The 21,756-nt window shown below is 38.5% G+C and overlaps 1 protein-coding gene across 2 annotated transcripts; it reads left to right on the forward strand.

The window, feature by feature from the left end:
- The first annotated feature begins 1,956 nt into the window (after window positions 1-1,956).
- Window positions 1,957-19,084, forward strand: LOC113451972 (uncharacterized). 2 transcript variants are annotated; one of them, XM_087928056.1, is made up of 6 exons: window positions 1,957-2,090; window positions 11,621-12,201; window positions 12,458-12,575; window positions 13,244-13,323; window positions 15,350-15,476; window positions 16,923-19,084. In XM_087928056.1, exons 2-6 carry the CDS (start codon window positions 11,689-11,691, stop codon window positions 18,035-18,037), a joined length of 1,953 nt encoding a protein of 650 aa, XP_087784182.1. In that variant the 5' UTR covers window positions 1,957-2,090; window positions 11,621-11,688; the 3' UTR covers window positions 18,038-19,084. The 2 variants fall into 2 exon arrangements, with proteins under 2 accessions (XP_087784182.1, XP_087784181.1); XM_087928055.1 differs by having other exon boundaries at window positions 1,964-2,150.
- Window positions 19,085-21,756: the final 2,672 nt, after the last annotated feature.

Below are 21,756 nucleotides of genomic sequence, written 5' to 3' on the forward strand. Positions count from 1 at the left end.
CTAGGCCTGATTCATCACTTCCAATATTTCCGGAAAAACAGGAAGTGATTAAATGGGCCTAGTTGAAAAGCCTGCAGAAGCCTTCCTGAAGCCTCCGGGAGGCCCAAAAGGGCCTCAAAACAGCCAAAAATCAGCTGCGAGGCGCAGGCATCTTGCCAGTGAGGTAAGTTTTCCTGCAGCTCACGTGCCAGCACAAATGCCTCTGCGTGCCACCTGTGGCATGCGTGCTATATAGGTTCGCCATCACGTGTATAGGATCTCCTGCTTCAGCAGGGAGCCAGACTAGAAGACCTCCAAGGTGCCCGTCAGCTATATTGTGATTGATTGAAATTTATTTGGTCAAAGACCTCATCGCATATAAATCAGTATACTGGATATGGAAAAGGCTTAATTCCTCTCACAAAATAAGCCAGAATGAGGAGAAGCCCATAAAATGCATGTTCAAAACCCCCTTTTCAAGTACATTTTGCCTTTCTATTATATGACAAGGATTAGGAAAAAAGTCTAAATGTGAATGAAATGTAATTAAATATTACTAATATATTCATGAGACGTTATTAAATTCCACTTTGTTCTAACAAAATTAAAAATACACGGAACTTTTTGAAAGATTTGTGGGAGGCAATACTTTAGGTTTTCAGAGAACTTGCCATCTTTGAAAGTATTTAATTCAAATATTGTTCATTGATGACTCTGCATCAAAGAGATGAAAAGGCACTGATTATGGTTTCCTAATCATTATGTCAATTTTTTTCAAAATGGAAGACTGACAAAATTAGATACGTTGGACTTAGAAGGAGCCCTGATATGTAGAGAAAGGGGCTGTAAAGAACAGCCAGAATGAGAAGTTAAAGCCATTCTTTTAAAATTGTTTCTTCACCACAATTTTCCCTCCATCCTTTCTTTCACTAACTGTAGCTAAATCTCTTTTTTCTTGCTCTATCCACCTCCAAAACCACACTAATCTTTTCAAACCAGTGAAATCTTCATTATTTTTGTCTAGGAAAAAAAATAAATCTTTTACTCCAAATGTCCTGAGGTTCCTACTAAAATGTCCTGAGGCGTATTATTCAACAACTATTCATCTCTCTCTCTCTCTTTTGCCTTGTAGTATTTGAGCTTTATATTTATTTTTCAGTATTTGCTTTCCTTCATTGTGTAATTCCACTTTTTCTCGAGTCACACATGAGACTTTATTCTCCCAATTTTCATTTCTCCATCCTGGCGCCTTATTTTGAGGAAATTTTTTTTAAAGATGCACAAGTTTGAGCTTTCACTACATTTTGGTACTTTTATTTTGATGCCTCTTTTTCATCGGGATCTATTTTTCAGGATTATTCTCATTATTACAGGGTGCAGTTATTCTTTCCAAGCCTCCTTGGCTGCCCAGAGCAATGAATTTCAAAACTATAGTAACTGAAAAAGAAAAATCAATACAAATCTTAATTTTCCTCAACCTGTGGCCTTCCTCCCTGTGTCTCCTGATCTCCCCTCACTTCAGGGCTGAGTTTGCCATCAGCCACAGGCTGGGTTTCATAGAGAGACTTTCGTTCCTTGTCTTTTGACCGCCCTGCCATTTATGACAGGATTTTGCTCATTTTTGATGCCTTCTGGGAATCCCTAGAGACCCTTCAGAGAAGCTGCTCTTCAGGAAAGGGATTTTTGAGTCTCCACAGAGATTTTTTCAGTCTTCACAAGATCACAGGCGCTTCTTAGAGATTAAACAAAGGCAAAGCTACAAACTGACGCCTGCAGGAGAGGCCACTTCCCTTCTATATAGGCAACGTTAGAGGGAACCTTTCCTTCTAGCTGCTAGCCCCCTAATCCCAGCCCCGCATGGAACATGACGTCCTGCGCCCTTGCAGGGTCTTCTCGCAATGCGCACAGGATCCTCTAGGGGGCTCCATAGAAGAGCCGGGCAGCTCCTTCCGCGCCCACCGCGCGGTTACAAGAGAGCTGAGCATGCGCCTGTCTCTTTCCAATGTCAGTTTCTTGCTTCCTTCCTGGTATCATTTCCAGCAGACGCTCGAAAGCTTCCCAGCTCTTTCTACGGTGTCTGATTCTGCTCCCCTCCAGCTGTGAGACTTCGGGTGAGTCTTCGTACCCAAGGAAGAGCCTGCAGGGAGGTTTTCGAGGTTCGAGATCCAGACGTGAGTCGGGGTTCAGTGACGGGGCTTTTCTCCCGCGCTGGAGGCTCCCATTGGAGACCTGCAAAACTTTCATCAGACTTGGAGTCGTAGGAAGGGGGGAAGCAGTGGTCCCATGTTCCCCTGCCGCCCCTGTGCATGCACGGGCCAGGCAGGGGAAAAAGCAGAGCTTCGGATCCTTCCCGTTGCCCCTGGAAAAAACCGGGGTCGCAGAAAGGAGGGAGCCATTTACCCTCCATTTCGACGGGAAAAGCTCTGCATGAGAGGGAGAGAAGGAGAGCTCGTCTTGCAAAACAGAGAATTGTGCCTCCAAGTCAGCCTTGACTCCTGCACAGTTTCCTGTATATTTCGTGGCTCCGTTTTCAGAAGGGTTTCCCCTCGCCTTCCCCTTCTTAGACCGAGAGTAGCGAGCGTACAAAGGTTGCAACTGCGTGTGCAAGGAGTTGGGTGCAAGGTGTGCAAAGACTGGAACTCGGTTTCCTGCTTTCCCATTTTTCTCCACTGTCACCAGCTGGCTGTGCCGGCAGATAAAAAAGGAAGGTATTAGAGGAGGGAGGTACATCATTGTCAGTATGTCCCAGATTAGGCCAGTGCTTTTTTTGTCAATCGATTGTTTATTTATTTGTTTATTAAGTGGATTTAAGAGTCCTCCATGTCAATTGCTGTGTGTGCCTTGGGACATTTATGAATTGGGTTGTGCAAATCGTTTCTTAACTATGCAGTGATAGAAATGATATTAAACTGTCTATTAAATTATATTAAATAAAATTATAGTTAGCCATAGGGAGCCATTTGGTTCAGTGATGAAAGCACTAGGCTTGAAACCAAGCTATTAACATCTAGTCCAACGTTTGGCATGAAAGCCTTGAGCCCATCCAAACTCTCAGCCCAATCTACTTCCCAGGACTGTTGTGGAGGAAATAGTAAGAAGGAGCATTGTTTAAATCTTCAAAATAATCTTTTCCAAGCCTAACTGGAATTGTTTGGAACAAATATAAAATTCTGGGTAATATATTCATCTTGATTGTTGATATTCTCTCTATTAATGACAGTTGTAAATTTTGCCATTTCGCCAAATCTAGCGCTATCTGCTGCTTAAGTTTAATATAGTTATTCTCTTTTAGTGTACTACATTTTGCTGTCAAATGTATCCCCAAGTACTTTATCTTATTCATGACCTGGATTTTCAATACATCCGCCAGTTCTTCCTTTTCCTAATATTCTTTTTTCTTGTATAGTCTATTATCAAGCCTCTAGCATAAGCCTTCATTGTGTCCCAAATATTCTGTATTGAAGTGTCTTCTTTTCTATTCTCTTTAAAGAAAAAAACCAATTCTTTCTCCATCCATTGTGTAAATTCCTTCTCCTTTAAAATAGTATTGTTTAATGTCCATCTCGATCTTTTTTTTTGTCCCTTCCATTTAATTGTCAATGGGTTATGATCAGCCCAAGTACTTGTTTCAATATTTACTTCTTGAATGCTAGATATTAAGTCTGTTGAGATCCAAATCATAACCAGTCTGGACCATGATAGATGCCTATTTGAGTAGAACGTATATTGCTTAAGTTTAATATTTCTTTCTCTCCATATGTCTTTTAAAGTTAATTCATCTATCATTTTAAAAAAAGATTTAGGAAGAGTTTTTCTATTATGCTTTACTGCTGTTGCAATATAATCAAGTTTATTATCCACAATTCCATTAAAGTCTCCCATCATAATTATATTAGCATAGTCCAGTTCAGCCATCTTGGTATGTAGTTTTTTATAGAATTCTTCCTGTTTATCATTCGGGGCATAAATTGCAGTCAAAAGTATCTTTCTATTATTGTCCATTATTTCTACCATTAATATTCTCCCATCTTCATCTGTATAAATCATTTTTGCTGGGATAGCCTCTTTAATATATAAGACCACCCCTCTTTTCTTGCATTGAGTCAAAGAGGTAAACGATTTCCCTAGTTTTGGTTGTAATAACAATTGTTCATGTTGCTTTTTAATATGTACTTCTTGTAGACAAATTATGTCAAACTTTAGTTTCCTTAATTTATGAAAAATCTTCCTTCTCTTAGCAGCTGAATTCAGTCCATTTATATTCATTGAAATCAGTTTTTTCTCTTCCATGATTATATTTTATATTTAGATTTAACCACTCTCGTGGGTCTTGCTTCACGTTGATCTTTAATATCCACTTGTCCACCTACTGCACCTTCTTCTTTTCCAATCTCCATTTGTTCCTCTTGGGATTCAATTGGTGGAACCTCCTTTCCTTCCCCTCCTTCTCTCCCTCCAAAAACTTCTGCATAGAACAGTTCTGCTTTCTCAATTGAATCAATTCTATGTCTCTGTTCCTGCCATGTAAACATCAATCCTTCTGGGATCAACCATCTGTAAGTCACCTCTTTTTCCAATAACATTTTGGTCAGGAATCGATATTCTCTTCTCATCTCTCTCACTCTTCTAGGTATTTGTTTTAAAACCAAAATTTCTTTACCTTTGTATTTCAATATCTTCTCTCTTGCCACTTGTAATACTTGTGTCTTCATGGATTTTTTAATAAATCTAATATGAACTTCTCTGGGCAGGTTATTTCTCATCGCATATCTTGTAAAAACTCAATATATCTCATCTATTCCATCCATCATCTTCTCTTCTGTTATCTCCAACGCATCCGCCAAGATTCCTACCATTATCGCAGCCAAATCTTGTCCTTTTTCTTCTTCTATATTTTGAAATCTGAGATAAAATTCTGATCTATCCAACTCCCACTTCAACATCCCACTTTTTTCTTGTTCAATCACTGTTAATCTATTATCAATATTTCCAATCTTCTCCTCTCTTCGTTTGGCCCCCTCTTCAACTTTTTGAAGTCTCTCCTCATATTTTACCATCATCTGTTGGATACTTTCCACTTTTTCCTCCGTCCTCCCTGTTCTTTGTTCAATGGTATCTATTTTTAGCTTAAGATCTTGAATTCCTTGCATAATCATCTGAAAAGATACTCTTTCTTGTTCTTTTTCTTTATCTTGCTTTAACAATGTCTGGATTGAACGCTGTCCAGATGGTGGGGAGGCAGAAGCAGACATAGAGGCACCCGAAGATATAAGTTTCTTACTCATTTTAAATGGTTCCAGCTCTTCAGGTTCTTTCAAATTTTAATCCAAAAAGGGTATGCAGTTATAATCCAAGATGAAAAGGCCAACAATAAAAAAGTCAATAATGAGAGAAAAAGAAGAAAAACATGAAAAAGAAAAAGGAAAAGAGAAAAAAAAGAGAAAAAGAGAAAAAATTCTTCAAATTCTTCCTGACCTTAATCCAATTAGAAAAAATAATCCACAAAAGAGAGTAAAATTAAGAATAAAAACCCAGTAATAATAATAATGAACAAGGCCAAAGCCAAAAAAAAAAGGAAAAGAGAAAAAAAAGAAAAGAGAAAAAAAGGAAAAAAAACAAAACAAAAAGCAAGAAAAATAAATTTCTTCAAATTCCACACCTTAATCCAGCCAAAAAGAAAACCTCAATTGAAAAAAGAAAAAAGAAATAGTCCATTGATGTACATTAAAAAGAAAAGCAGAATCCAAATAGAAAGGAGAAAAAATAAAGTAGAATAAATCAAAATAAAATAAAAAGAAAAGAAAAATTCAGAGGCTTCCCTTTGCAAATAAATCAAACTTAAAAATAAAGACCTTGATGCTGATGGAGGGGGTGGCGGAACTAAAAAAAAGAATTAGAAAAAGGAAGTAAACAGCAATACACTGCACTCTATTTAATTGTCCAAGGCTCTAATTATAACTCCCTTCTCTTTCCCACAAGCTTCAAAGCTAAGCCATAAATATCCAGAAAGACACCTGTAATAATATTCTACAAAGTGCTTTCCTCTATCTTATCAGAAGATGTCCTTGAGAAGAGGAGCTTGTCTTTTTCCAGTTCAAGTAAAATGTTTCCGAGCCTCTAGTTGGCAGTGTTACAAAGTTTCTTAGTTCTCACTTTCCCCCCTCCTCTCTGAAGAGCATAAAAAAAAGAAAAGCCGGCATGGAATACACAAACATATAAAAGCAAAAGAAAAAATAAACAAAGGGAGCCTCTATCCTAAAAATGAAAAATCCAAAGGAAGAATAAAACATATAAATATAAAAAGGAACAGTCCAGTTATCCAGTAAATAGCAATAAAGTCCAGAAGCAAAGAAAAAAAAGTAAATAAATTCTCTCTTTGACGTTTCCCTTAAAAAAAACGCCGCTTAGTCAGTTTTGTCAAAAGAAAAAAAAAATCACACAGGTTTCTTCTAATAATCAGAGTGGACTTTCAAGACTCAAAAAATTAAATAAAAAAAAAGGTTCTCACCCAACCGACAAACTCTCTCTCAAACTCGTTCTTTCTGGAGCCGCCCCGACTTCAGCAGCATGGGGGCTGCCTCTCCGCCGCTGGCAAGAAGAGCTTCACCCGGGCCCTCCAGGGATTTTGCAATATCCCCAGAGTCCTCAGGGTACGCTCTTCACGATAGCTGTCCCTACGGGACAGCATGGGTCCATTTGGACCGACCGGTAACGGAGATATCGGCTGCAATCGAGGAGCTCGATTGCAGACCGTATCGTCACGGCGCAGGCTCCTCCCTTCTCCCCTATCTTTTCTATCAATTTTGATGCTGTTTCTAGTGGGTCTTCTAAAATAAAAACCAGATCATCTGCAAATGCTTGCAACTTAAATTCTTCCTTCTTAATTTTCATCCCTTTTATATCCTTTTCTTCTCTAATATTTCTGTTTAACACTTCCAAGGTTAACACAAACAACAAAGGTGACAGTGGGCACCCTTGTCTTGTTCCTTTTCTTATATCAATAGAGTCTGTCAGTTTTCCCTCTATCATTACCTTTGCCATTTGCTTATGATATATAGCTTCTATTAAAGCCCCTCTGTTCCAACTGTAATAACATGAATCGCCAATTCAATTGATAATTCACATTATCAAATGCCTTCTGTGCATCTAAAAATATCAAAGCCATTTGTTTTTCAGGGTGTGCCTCGTAATATTGCAAAGTGTCCAGGATTACTCTCATATTGTCTTTTATTTGTCTCTTTGGCAGAAATCCATTTTGATCAGGGTGGATAAAATTATTTAGGTATTTTTTAAGTGTTTCTGCCAATATTGAAGCAAAAATTTTATAATCTGCGTTTAGTAAGTAGATAGGTCTATAGTTCTTGATTTGTAATGGATTGGCCTCCTCTTTTGGGATAAGTTAATATGAGCTTCTGACCATGATTTAGGTATCTTTTTCTTTAACATAACTTCATTCATAACTTCTAGCAATGGAAGGTTCAATGATTCTTGTAATGTTTTGTAAAATTCAGCCGGAAGTCCATCTGGACCTGGTGCCTTTCCATTGTTTTGCTTCTTAAGTGCTTCAGTTAACTCCATCATCCATCATCATTATATTGCTTTCTAACATTGTTTCAATCTCTTTAGGTATCTGGGGTAGATTAGCATTCTCTAAGTACTGTTTAACTCTTTCCTCGTCAATATTCTCTTGTGTGTATAGTTTCCCATAATAGTCTCGTATAATTTCCTTCTTCTCTTTACTTCCATAGCAAACTTGGCCTTGATCATCTATTAGTTGCAATATTTTCCTTGATTCTTTCTCCTTTCTCAATTTATATGCTAACCATCTACCTGGTTTATTTGCATCTTCAAAATAGTTCTGTTTCGCACCTCTAATTTTCTGTGCTAATTCTTCTTTTTCCATTAATCCCATTTTATGTTTAATTATATCCATTTTTAACTTAATGTCCTTTTCCTGTGGCATTTTCTGTAGCTCTTTTTCAAATCCATTATACTCATCCTCTAATGTCTTAGAGACTAGTCTTTTCATGATATTTCTTTTCCTTGTATAGTCTATTAAATCAAGCCTCTGACATATGCCTTCATTGTATCCCATAAGTTCTGCATTGATGTGTCTTCTTTTTTATTTTCTCTAAAGAAAAAGGCCAGTTCTTTCTCCATCGTCTGTATAAAGTCTTTTTCCTTTAATATAGTATTATTTAAGGTCCATCTAGATCTTCTTCTTTGTCCTTTCCATTTAATTGTCATTAGATTGTGATCTGCCCAAGTACTTGTTTCAATATTTATTTCTTGGATATTAACTAACAATTCTGTTGACATCCATATCATATCTATTCTGGACCATGATAAATGTCTGTTTGAATAGAAGGTGTATTGTTTAGTCTTAGCATTTCTTTCTGTCCATGTATCTTTTAAATTTATTTCATCTATCATTGTGAAAAAAGATTTAGGGAGAGTCTTTCTGTTTTGCTTTGTTGTTTTCTGTGCTGTATAGTCCAATTTATTGTTTACAATTCCATTAAAATCTCACATCATAACTATATTAGCATAGTCCAGTTCGATTATTTTCATATGTAGTTTTCTATAAAATTCTTCTTGATTGTCATTCAGGGCATAGATTGCAATCAGGAGTGTTTTCACATTATTGTCCATTATTTCCACCATTAGTAATCTTCCATCGTCATTGGTATAGATCAATTTCGCTGGGATAATATCTTTAATGTATAACACCACTCCTCTTTTCTTGCATTGTGTCAAAGAAGTAAATGTTTTCCCTAATTTTGGCTGTATCAACAGTTGTTCATGTTGCTTTTTAATATGTACTTCTTGTAGGCAGATTATATCAAATTTTAATTTCTTTAATTTATGGAAAGTTTTCCTTCTTTTAACAGCTGAGTTAAGTCCGTTTATGTTAATTGTAATCAGTTTTTTCTCTTCCATGATTATATTTTATAGGTCGGCTTAGCAGCTCTCATAGATCTTAGTTCACGTTGCTCTTTAACTTCCACCTTTCCGCCTACTGCACCTTCTTCTTTTTCAGTCGCTATTTGGCAGTCCTCTTGGAATTCAATTAGTGACATTTCTTTTTCTGTCTCCTCCTCTTTCCCTCCAAAATATTCTGTATAAAATAATTCAGCTTTCTCAATTGAATCAATTCTATGTCTCTGTTCTTGCCATGTGAACATTAAACCTTCTGGAATCAGCCATCTATAATTCACCTCTTTTTTAAGTAGAATTTTAGTCAGGAATCGGTATTCTCTTCTCATCTCTCTTACTCTCCTGGGTACTTGTTTCAGGACCACAATCTCCTTATCTTTATATTTCAATGGTTTCTCTCTTGCCACTTGCAATATTTGCACTTTAATGGCTTTCTTTGTAAATCTGATGTGAACTTCTCTTGGTAAGCTATTTCTCATTGCATATCTTGTGAAAACGCGATAAACCTTGTCTATTCCATCATCATCTTCTCTTTGGTTATTTCCAGAGCTTCAGCCAAAATTTCTGTCATTATCTCAGCTAGGTTTTGTCCCTTTTCTTCCTCTATGTTTTGGAATCTGAGATAAAATTCTGATCTGTCCATCTCCCATCTCAGCACCCCACTTTTATCTTGTTCAACCACAGTTAATCTGCTATCAATATCTCCAATCTTCTTATCTCTTTGTTTATCTTCTTCAATTTTTTGGAATCTCTCATCATACTTCATCATCATTTGTTGAATGTTCTCCACCTTTTCATCAGTTTTTCCTGTTCTTTGTTCAGTGTTCTCTATTCTCTTTTCAATATTCTCTGTTCTTATTTGTATATTTTGAATTCCTTGCATAATCATCTGCAGCATCACCATTTCCTGTTCTTTTTCTTGCTGTAACATTGTCTGTATTGAGCGTTGTCCTCCCAATGGTGAAGAGGAAGAAGTAGAAGTTGAGGAACCAGGGGCTGTTAGTTTCCTACTCATTTCAGACAATTCAAAATCTTCAGGTTTTTCTAGACCTTAATCCACTTGTAAAATAACCAATTGTAATTCCAAGTAAAAATAGTGGGAAAAAAGAAGCCAAATAATAATAGTAATAAAAATTTTCTTCAGGTTCTTGTATACCAATCCAATCGATTGGTTAGATAGCAGTAAAAACTCAAAAATGGAAGAAAAGACCATAAACAGAAAAAGGAAAAAATTGTTAAGTCCTGGAAGAAGTGGAAAAGTAGAAAATAAAAAAACTAAAAAAGAAAAAGAAGTTCTTCAGGTTCTTCAACACCTTAATCCAATTAAAAAGTCTCGGGTATAAAAAAATGTACAGAAAAAAAGAAAGCCACACACACAAAAAAACCCAATTTTGAAAATAAATAGAAAGAAAAAAATACACGGTACGGGGGAGAGAGAGAGAGAGAAAAAGAAAGGAGACTACTCCTTTAAAAAAAAGGAAAACATGAATACTAAAACTTTTCCTTTAAAACAAAATGCAGATGTAAAAATTAAGACTTCAAAAACAAAAAGAAAGACAAAAAGAAGTTCCAAAAGGCCGAAGATCCAAATAGCTATTACAAAAAGTAAGCTAGTAAGGAGGGGGTTTGTTAATGTAAGAAATAGCCCAGCTTAAAAAAAGTAAAAAGAGCACACTGCACCTTGTTTGATTATCCAAACATTTTTTATCCAAAAATTTTGTTAAAATTTATAACTCTCTTCTCCAGAGTCTTATTGTCTTCTTTTCTGTAAACTTCAACACCAGACTCCAGCTACTGATAGAAACCCAGAAGAGCACCTGTAATAATAGTCTCCCATGCTTTTCCCTCTATCTTATCAAACAGGCAAAGTCCATGAAAAGAAGTCTCAGATCTTTCCCAGCTTTGTCTGGTCAAGAAAAAAAAAGAGAGATAGAATATTTCCAAGCCTCTAGTTGGCAGTGTTACAAAGTTTCTTCTGCTTTCACTTTCCCCCTCCTTTTCCAAACAAGATATAATAAAAATTAATTAAAAAGGGAAAAGGATATTAAAAAAGATGACTAGAGGGGAGTCTCTAGCCTAAAATATTATAAAGTCAAAAAGGAGAGAAAGAATAGATCAAAAAAAAAAAAAGAAAGCCAGTCCAACTTCAAAATATAAAATCATATATAAAAAGTCCAGCAAAAATAAACAAACACCACTTTGACTTCCTGTTTAAAATCGCTGCTTAATCACTTCTGTCTAAAATTTTACAGATTCTTTCTTTTCCTTTTCCTTAGGGTGTCCTTTCAAATCTTAAAAAAATTCTCACCAACCGGCACACTTTCTCTTTCCGTTCTCTTTTGTTTTGGAGCTGTCCCAACTTCAGCAGCTTTAATGGCTGCCTCTTTGCCTCTGGCAAAAAAAAAAAGCTTCTCCTGGATCTACCAGGGACTTTGTGGTATCCCTGGGATCAACAGGCTGCGCTCTTTACATTCACCGTCTCTTCAGGATGGTATAGATCCGTTTGGACTGTCCAGGAGCAAAGATATCGGCAGCGATCTCAGATCTCCAAGATCGCATGCCATATTGTCACGATGCCAGCTCCGCCCTCCCATATAATAGGTTCATCCAGTTTTCTTTTTCATATTTTTCCTACCCCCTTCCTTCCCTCAGTAGTTATTAATCACACTAGTAAACACCCTAACTTACTTGTTTTCAATTTCAGGTGTGTAAGTTGGAAATATTTTCTGGTTCTTCTGGATTCTTAAGTATCTTGTCTGGGAAGAGAGCAGAATGGCCTTGGAAAATTTGGCCAGATCTCTTGTGAGCAGAAAGACCTGTGGAGATACATCTGTCCATTATGGAGCTGTATTAGAGACCAGAGAGAAGATGAAGAAACAACAACACCCAGTAGATGCAGAAATTAGAAAAGGCCCTCCAGCTGCTCAGCCTTGGAGCTGTAGGAGGAATGGGGCAAGTCCTAGGTGGAAGAGCCACAAAAAGGCATTCAATAGTTCAGACGTCCAGTGCTGTCACTTCAGAAAAGTGCAGTTCCAGGAGGGGAGCCGCCCCCGAGATGTTTGCACTCAGCTTCACTATCTTTGTCGTCAGTGGCTGCAACCAGAAAAACACACCAAGGCTCAGATGCTGGACCTGGTGCTCCTGGAACAATTGCTGGCTGTGCTTCCCCCAGAGATGGCAAAATGGGTGCGGGAGTGTGGAGCAGAGACCAGTTCCCAGGCGGTGTCCCTGGCTGAAGGCTTCTTGCTGACTCAGGAGGAGGAAAACATGCAAGAAGAGTTGCAGGTGGGAGAATGTAAATCATGAGAGCTTTTAAGAGGATCTCTCTGAATTTGTCAATTCCTTTCTGGCAGAATTTTCTGAGATTATTAACTTCTAAGAGAATTTGTTCTATTCTTCCAGAGGATATATTTGGGGCGATTCTTCCATTCTGTTTTGAGTTTCAGTAATGGACATTGGGGACTGCTAGTTCAAAGATGCAGTATGATAATTCGTTTCTGTGTCTTTTCTTCCTTTGTTTCTCGTATCACACCATGTCCAGAAATGCGTGGAAGCTGTGACTGAATATCCCAAGGGGAGGAAAGATTCATTCAGATCTTCTCAAGAGCTGCTCTTCAGGGAGAACTTCCAGGATGATCAAAGTCAAGACGCTATGCAAGGTAAGAAAAGCTCTTTCTGTGTGATGTGAGATTTCAACATTAATGTGATGACCCAGGGTGGGATACAAAACAAACACAGTCACAGAAAACAGGTGAAGCCCCTTTTATTCCTTCACTTTGCTTCCAAGCTCCAAATATCTTTGACGGAAGACAAAAAAACTGCCACACAGTTACATGAAGAAGGAAAAAAGCAACACAAACCAGGCAAGATAAGAGCTGCAGGATATCCACAGATAACACAGACTGGGAAGGACACCAAACTCAGAGAGGAACTATAAACTAGAGATATTTACACACTTCGTTTCCAGTGTTTGCCAGTACGCAGGTCCAAACTCTTATTCAGTTGTCACATATGCAGCCCATGAAGAGGATCAAGGCCCTTCTCTCAAGGAGACCACGTCTCTCCCTTATCCTCTCCTCCCTGCATGCCCTAGGATGGATAGGGGATGGGCCTGGGTCCTCCTCTGACTTCTCAGCTGGCCTCTGCCCTTCCCCAGCCTCCTCCACAACCTCCGGAGCCACACTGCCACTTCCTGTCGGCTGTTCCTCCTCTCCCTCAGAGTCAGTCTCCACCAGGGGCATGACAATTTAGCTGATTCTTTTGCTCCACATTGTTGGATTGTCTCTTTTTAACAAATCTGATTCTGCTATTTTTCCCTTTCTCATAGAGAGTAGAAAGCTGTCCTTGGACTTTTTAGAATCACCTCTTTCTGATAGAGCTGAAGGATTATCTGGACCGTTACTTCAGGTAAGGAGGAGAAACATCGGAAAAGATCCATAAATATTGGATGGATTCCATTTTGTTCTAGAGTTCAATGTATAAAATTGTTTTTTCTAAGCAATACAAATTCAATACCAGGTCACTGAATATTCTCCTTTCTGAGGGGATCCTCTGTGAGTCGCTTTCTCCACCCGTCCTGCTTCTACATCAGATTTCATTGGCCAGACTGTTGTCAGAATTGGGGCACTTTCTCTGTCTCTCTTTCTTAATCTCGAATACCATTACAAAAAAAAATTCTATTTTATCCTTTTTTTTTTAAACAAAGTTTTTATTTTTTACAACAAACATACGAACAAAGCATAAAAACATAAAACCCTCTTTCAATTATATACATACAGTGTGTCAGTTGGTTACAATCTTTTGTGCTATCCTTTACCATTACTCACATGTTATATAAATTCTCACCTTATCAGTCTAGCTTGTGCTTATATAATATCAATTATTAAACATTCATTTAACGATTTTTCCATCATTTTATACAAGATATTCTAACTTTCATTATGATTTAAAGCATCTTAGGGACAACCGTGACCTGGTGATTGAGAATCTCCATAAAGATATAGAGTTCTATTACAACCTCTTCTAACTCCTTCATGAAGGGGTGGAGTTGGCATACGTTGATCCCTCAGTTGATAAAGTAAGCCATTGGAAATCATGTCAGGTGGGTTTTGCCACTATTTTGTTCTTCCCGTTCTTAGAAGAATGGGAGTCACAAGTAGTGAATTTAAGACCCAAGTGGGCCATTCCAATGTCCAGTGGTCTGGGGGTCCCTGCTTGACCATCACAGATTTTGATGAAATTTTGTATGTACATGCACACGTGTCCCCAATGAACATTGATAAAGTGTTACATGTGCCGATGCAATACTTACAGAGATATAGTCATTTGTTAGACCCCATGCCGCAGCCTTCTATAGTGCGACTCTGAGGTTTCAGCAACTTTGAGACAGTATCTCCGGCAATATTTTGTTGAGAGAAACAAAACTTGGCCATCTTGTACAACTATTTGTGCTCTATTAAAGAAAATAATAAAAACATTATCATGAGTGATCTCCATCTAGACAATTTGGAGCAAAGTTGGCTGAAAATATTGCGGTTCAAAAAAAGGTTAAAATTTGGCTTTTTATATCTCTGGAAAGAAAGGTATGATACATGTGAAACTTTGCGCATAATAACTAAGCAACACAAGATTTTGAGTATAAAATTTCATTCTTTTACTGCTTTCCAATAGTTTACAAATTGAGTGTAATACGGTATTTTCAGCCTGCTTTTACAAAAAAGATCTTCTGGAAACTGTTAAATCATTCTCATTAGAAAGAGCATGTTTCAACCTCACTACAAAAGTACAAAAGTAGTGTTGATTTTTCATCGCTGACATATAAACCCCTAAAAATAGGGACAAAGTTGAGGACATTGCTATATTTTCGGCTAACTTTGCTCCAAATTATCTAGATGGAGATCGCTCATGATAATGTTTTTGTTACTTTGTTTAATAGAACATAAAAAGTTGTACAAGATGGCCAAGTTTTGTTTCTCTCAACAAAATATTGCCGGAGATATTATGTGTCAAAGTTGCTGAAACCTCAGAGTCACACTGTAGAAGGCGGCGGTACGGGGGTCCAACAAATGACTAGATCTCTGCAAGTGTTGCATCAGCAAATGTAACACTTTACCAACATTCATTGGGGACATATGTGCATGTTCACACAATATTTCATCGAAATCCGTGATGGTTGAGCGTGGCACTTTTCTCAAATCAGACCACTTGACATGGAATATTTTAGTTGGTTACACCGTAAGGCATTCCAAACACTTCCAGCTTGATCAAACATGATTTATTTGTGCCATCAGCCAAAAGCGGTGAAATCCTATTCTGAATTCTGCAGAAGATTCCCATTTTGTTCATGTGATCTCTTTCCTACAATTGGTGGAGGAAAATTATCCCATTATTCTTGGGATTATCTGTTAATAAGGAACCTTGTGTCATTTTTCAGGATATTGTTTCTTTTGAGGAAGTGGCCGTGTATTTCTCCAAGGAGGAGTGGTCTCAACTGGAGGCCAACCAACAGGAGCTCTACAGAGAAGTCATGCTGGAGAATTCCAGGAATCTCCTCTCTCTGGGTAAGAAACCCTTTCTGTGCTCAGGAATGCAGAGATGGAGCTTAAATGTTATTTCTGGGGGGAAAAAATCATTTATTTATAGTGCATTCATAAAGTATTCAGAGCCTCTTCCCTTTTTTCAATTTTGTTATGCTGAAGCATGATTCTACAGTTTTTGAAATCAATATTTTATATTTTATGAGCCAAAAATGTTTTTTTAAAAAACAATTTCTTTTTTGCAATAAGGGAGGCTATGCAGATTTCCAATTTTTATTTGAATAAATTTCCTTCTTCTATAAATTGAGTTTGGTCAAATTGTTAAGATACCAGGCTAGAAACTGGGTGACTCTGAGTACTAATTCTGCCGTAGGCAGGAATGCTGGCTGAGTGATTTTTTGCCCAATCTCTCTCAGCTCAACCCATTTCCCAGGGTTATTCTTGTAGGAAAAACAAGAGCAGAAGGAAGGAATATTGGGTTTGTCTGTTGCCTTTATTAGTTACAAAAAATGAAGGATATACAGTGCATTCAGAATGCCTTTGGATTCCCTTCACTTTTGTCAATTTTGTTGTGCTGCAGGCTGATTCTACAGTGGATGAAATTCATTTATTTCTCATTAATCTACACTGAGTAGATTAATACACTGAGTAGCCAATAATGACAAAGTGAAAACAAAATTTTAGAAATGTCTGTAAACTTACTAGTTTTTAGCCTGGTTTTTTAACCTTTTGACCAAACTGATTTTAGGGAAGAAGGAGATGTATTGAAAGAAAAATTAGAAAATTGCATAGCCTGGCTTTTTGCATCAAGGAAATTTTATTTTATTTTGAAAATAACTTTCTGCTCATGAAATGCAAAATACTCATTTCATACAGAAGATATTAGGAAGACTCTGAGGAAGAGGCTGAATGTACTGAGGAAGGTTCCGGCTACCAGGATTGTTCTATTCCCTCCTGAACCTGGTCACTGGGTTCCTGATAGCCCTAAGCTGCTATAAGCAAGACCGGATGACCTCTGAGAGGTTTGTTCCCTTCTTAGAGATATGCCCACCTGTGTACTGAGTTTGGCATTAGCCTAAGTTGAGAGTGGGGAGCAATTGCCATCCAGAAATTCCTATTGACTTTCAAAGATTCTGCTCTGCAGACAAGTGGAGATGAGACTTTGATTGAAGTTAAGAAGTGCTGAGTATGTTCCTGCCCAAGCATGATACATTGTCCAGTACATTTTGGGACTTTGTAGCACCATGGAATTGTCCCAGGTGAAAGATTAGATGAGGGCTAGGATCCAACCCTATTATAGGAGGATCATTAGAGATATGCTTGGAAATGGTTCTTTGCTATAATCTTAGTTTGGACTCTACATGTTTGCCCACCAAAGAGATGAAATATATTGATTATTCTTTGGCTAAGTTTGAAAAGGAATTTATTGTTCCCTTACTCTTGCTACAGTTCTCATTTTTCTTTTTCAAGGCTTTAATGGGCAAGAGAATAAGAATTGCAAGGAGGAACACCAAGCTATCCATTCGAAATGGGGGGAAAGGAAATTCGTAGATCAGATGCAACCAAAGAGTGATGAAACAAAGCAGTCACAAAGTGGAATTAAAAGAAGTCTTCCTCTGGTCAATTGGCTTCCTAACCATACAACGATTGATACAGGAGAAAGACCGTATGAATCCATGGAGTGTGGAAAGAAGTTTAATAAATCCGATCATCTCATTTCTCATAAAAAGTCACATTCAGAAGAGGATCGAACTACCTGCAGGGAGTGTGGAAAAACGTTCTGTGATAAGTACTACCTTATAAGACATCAAAGGATCCATACAGGAGAACGACCTTATAAATGCATGGAGTGTGGAAAGGCCTTTACTCGTAGCAGTCATCTTAATACCCACAGGAGGATCCACACAGGAGAGAAGCCGTATCAATGCATGGAGTGTGGAAAGACCTTTACTTACAGCGGTCAACTTAACACCCACAGGAGGATCCACACAGGAGAGAAACCATATCAATGCATGGAGTGCGATGAGACCTTCTGTTATTATAAAACTTTTATAATCCATCAAAGGAATCACAGAGGAGAAAGACCATATAAATCCATGGAGTTTGGAAAGAGGTTGAACAAATCCGATCATCTCCTTTCTCATAAAAAGTCACATTCAGAAAAGAAACCAAATGCCTGCAGGGAGTGTGGAAAAAAATTCTTTGATAATCATTCTCTTAGAAGACATGAAAGGATCCACACAGGAGAAAGACCTTATCAATGCATGGAGTGTGGAAAGACCTTTACTCGTAGCTGTAATCTTAATGCCCATAAGAGGATCCACACAGGAGAGAAGCCGTATCAGTGCATGGAGTGTGGAAAGAGCTTTAATTATAGAAGTTATCTTAATGCCCACAAGACAATCCACACAGGAGAGAAGCCATATAAATGTGTGGAATGTGGAAGGGGCTTCATATGGAATTCTGCTCTTATCACCCATAAAAGGATCCACACAGGAGAGAAACCATATCAATGCATGGAGTGTGGTAAGAGATTTGCTCGTAGTAATGGTCTTAATTCCCACAAGAGGAGCCACACAGGATAGAAGTCATATAAATGTTTGCAGTGTGGAGAGGGCTTTAGAAAGAGTTGCTTTCTCACATCTCATAGAAGGACCATACAGGAGAAAAAACCATATGAATTCATGGAGTGGACTTCTTTTATAATCCATCGAAGAAATCACACAGGAGAAAAACCTTCTAAATTACACAGTGTGGAAAGACGTTTACTTGTAGCTGTTATGTTAATTCCCACAAAAGGATCCACACAGGAGGGAAGCCATATCAAAGCATGGAGTAGGAAAAGGGTTTTAGGAAGGATAGTCACCTTACCTCCCCCATAATAGGATTCACACACAGGAAAGAAACCATATCAATGCATTGAGTGTGGAAAGATCTTTACTCGTACTAATGGTCTTAATTCCCACAAGAGGAGCCAGATGGAAGAGAAGTCATATAAATGTGTGGAATGTGGAGAGGACCTTAGAAAGAGTTGTGATCTCACTTCCCATAAAAGAATCCATACAGTTGAGAAACTATATGAAATCATATGCGTGTAGTGAGGAAACAGCTCTGCAAGGAGTAATGCTCTTACCGTTGAAGGAACAACATGTGGGACAAACCATATCAAGATGTGTGGGTAGAGCTCCAAGAGAAATCCAAGTTGTCCTAATTTTATGACTGCAATTGAGCCCAACATTTCTGTTGATAAGTTGTGTGTTTTTTCCATATTACAAGTTTTCTTGCCATATTTCTTAACCGAATCACTGTAATTAAGTTAGTAACACTGTTGTGAAATGAATCTGGCTTCCTCATTGGCCTGGTTTCTCAGAAGCTCACAGAAGCTGATCACATGATCCAGGGACACTGGGGCTGTCATGAATCAGTTGCCAAGCATCTGAAGTTTGATCAGGTGACCATCGGGATGTTGTTCATAAATGTGAAAAATTGTCATAAGTCACACTTTTCAGTGCTTGTATGACTTTGAATAATCACTTTATGAACTGTAATTCATTGAGCGCTTCCTATAGTTGTTTAAAATCTCACATGTTCCATTTGAGTAATAATTCAAATAAATTATATACTTTCTTAGATATGCATGCATAAATTGCCTTTCTAGTGCAAACCAGGACAAGGGAAGATGGGATGGTTTTGTGTGGGTGGCAGATGCGCCTGAGTGCGTGCAGCTCCATTTGTGTAAAGCTGGAACCCACATAGAGACTTTTAGATTTATTGTGGCCCCTGGAATGACAGGAGTCATGGACCTAGGCCTGGAATTATTTCCAAAATGGGCCCGCTCTCTTGATTGGAAAAAAAGTAAGTGGTGGATGGGAAAGAAACTATGTGGCAATGATTAGTGAAAGTTCTGAGAAACCATCCCACGCCTTTGTTTATGGAAGTGAAAGCATAAACTGCTAATAAACTGGAGGGAAGCGATAGGTTAGAGCAGCGGTGGGAAAACTATGGCCCACGGGCCACATCCGGCCCATTGGTCTTTTAAATCCGGCCTGCTGAAGATTGGTACAGAATTAAGGTTTGATGTGAATGATTGAATTCATTTGATTTTGACTTATAATGACAGGCATTTTGACAACAGGTGGCGGCCCGTCTGCCAAATTTTAAAAGTCAATGAGGCCCCCGAGCCAAAAAGTTTGCCCACCCCTGATTTAGAGCAAGAGTGTCAAACTCCCGGCCCATGGACCGGATGCATCACATGCTGGCCACGCCCATTCCCGGATTAGCAAAGGGGAAACAAGTTGCGATACGTCACATGAGAACGTAAGTTTGATCCCTCTGTATTAGATCCCGATTCCTAAAAGGTATGGCGACTTGGCTGAGATCCTCAGTGAGAAGGAAAGCGATACACTGCTGCTTCATTACCCCCATGGACCATGCAACTAAATTTGTGCCTGGAGCTAAATTGCCCAAACCAAACTCATACTTGATGAAAATGTACATTCATAGATAAATATTTCGCCCGGGGCTTTATTCCATCAGCCAAGTTGAGGGTGGTGGTGCCTGTGCTTTTCAAGGAAACGAATGGGAGACTTAGGTTATGTGTTGACTATAAAAGGCAGAGCTCTATATGGGTGGAGAATATGTACTCCTCCCATTAATGAAAGACATGTTGGGACACTTCATAAAGGGGAGAATCTTCACAAAGTTGGACTAGAGGGAGGCGTACTACCAGGAATGGGATTCTACAGGTTCGCACCTATTCGCTAGAACTGGTTGTTAACATTCTGAGCAGTTCGGAGAACCAGTTGTTAGAAGAAATTACTGGTCTAATCCTGTAATGAAGGCAGGAAGGAAACATTCTGGTGTTGCTTACAGAAACTGCCTCTCAGTTGGCCCTTATTACATTCTTGGCAGGACTAGACTTCCTGTTTCTGGAACTTCTCTGGAGTTTTCCCCCCCCTCCTTTGCTGGTACTTTGCTTGTGTGGAATGACCATTGACTTTTTTTCGCACTTACAACTGTTGCAGCATCCCCACAGTCACAAGAGTCCAGGCGAGGAGATACATGCCTCGATGTGAATGATGTTGAGTTGGCCACACCCAGCCAGTCACACTACCAAGCCGTGCCCACCAACTAAGCCACGCCCACAGAACCAGTTGTTAAAAAAATTGAATCCCACCCCTGCGTACTACCAAGTGTGAGTTAAGAAAGGTGACAAATGGAAAACGGCACTCAACTACCCTGTGGGCTGCTACCAGTACCGAGTGATGCCGTTTGGACCAGAGGGAGTCCCTGCAGTGTTTGTGCAGCGGATACATGAAGTTCTGCATGAACCCCACACAAAGGGGTCTTGGTGTAACTGGGTGATATATTAATCAACACCAAGCCCAGGGAGGAGCACAGGAGATTGGTCAGAGCAGTGCTTGAGAAAGTGCCGAAAGCTCAGGTTAGGAGAAGCTGTGATTGTGACTGCTGAGGCTACAATGGAGTTTAGTTATAGTTTTTTTTATCTTTCCCTCTGTCTGTCTCTGCAAAGTTTGGGATTCTCAGGAGAAGGAGAGTGAAAGACCTTTGGTTTATTTGATAACCAAAATAAATAAATAAACCTAAAAAAATACTATGAAATTAAGAAAAACTATTTCAGAAAATAAGACCAGTTTCTCCTGACAGGTGAGGAGAACTGACTCTAGGATTGGTAGTTTTATAACACTCGCAAATCATGGACACCTACGTGATGAAAGGACTCTTAATATGTGATAATTCATATCAAATATATCAATGTATCCTGTATGGCAAAAACAGTTCAGGATGAAGAATTCCTCTCACAAAATTAAGCCTGAATGAGGGGAAGCCCATGAAGTGAATGTTAAAAAAAAAAAACCTTTTCAAAGATTTTTTGGGCTTTCTTATGGACTGACAAGGATTAGGAAAAAGTCTAAATCAATTTGATTGAAATAAAGTTAATGAAATATCGCTGCTATGGTTATTCATGAGGCGATTAAATTCTGTTGTAAGTACAAAAATTTAAAAGACACGAAACTTTTGATTGTAGGGGGCTGCTCTTGAGGAAAACGTTTGATTGTAGGGGGCTGCTCTTGAGGAAAACGTTTGATTGTAGGGGGCTGCTCTTGAGGAAAGCAATTTTTGAGTCTCCAGAGATATTGTATCAATATTCACAAGATCACAGATGGTTTTTGGTCGTTAAAAAAAAAGGAAAATCTAGAAACTGACGCCTGCTGGAGATTCCACTTCCTTTCAAGACGGGCAAAGTTAGAGGGAACCTTTCCTTGTAGCCTTAACGGCCGTC

The sequence above is a fragment of the Pseudonaja textilis genome, chromosome 2, assembly GCF_049901715.1.
Source record: "Pseudonaja textilis isolate UNSWEBS1 chromosome 2, rPseTex1.2, whole genome shotgun sequence".
NCBI lineage: Eukaryota > Metazoa > Chordata > Lepidosauria > Squamata > Elapidae > Pseudonaja > Pseudonaja textilis.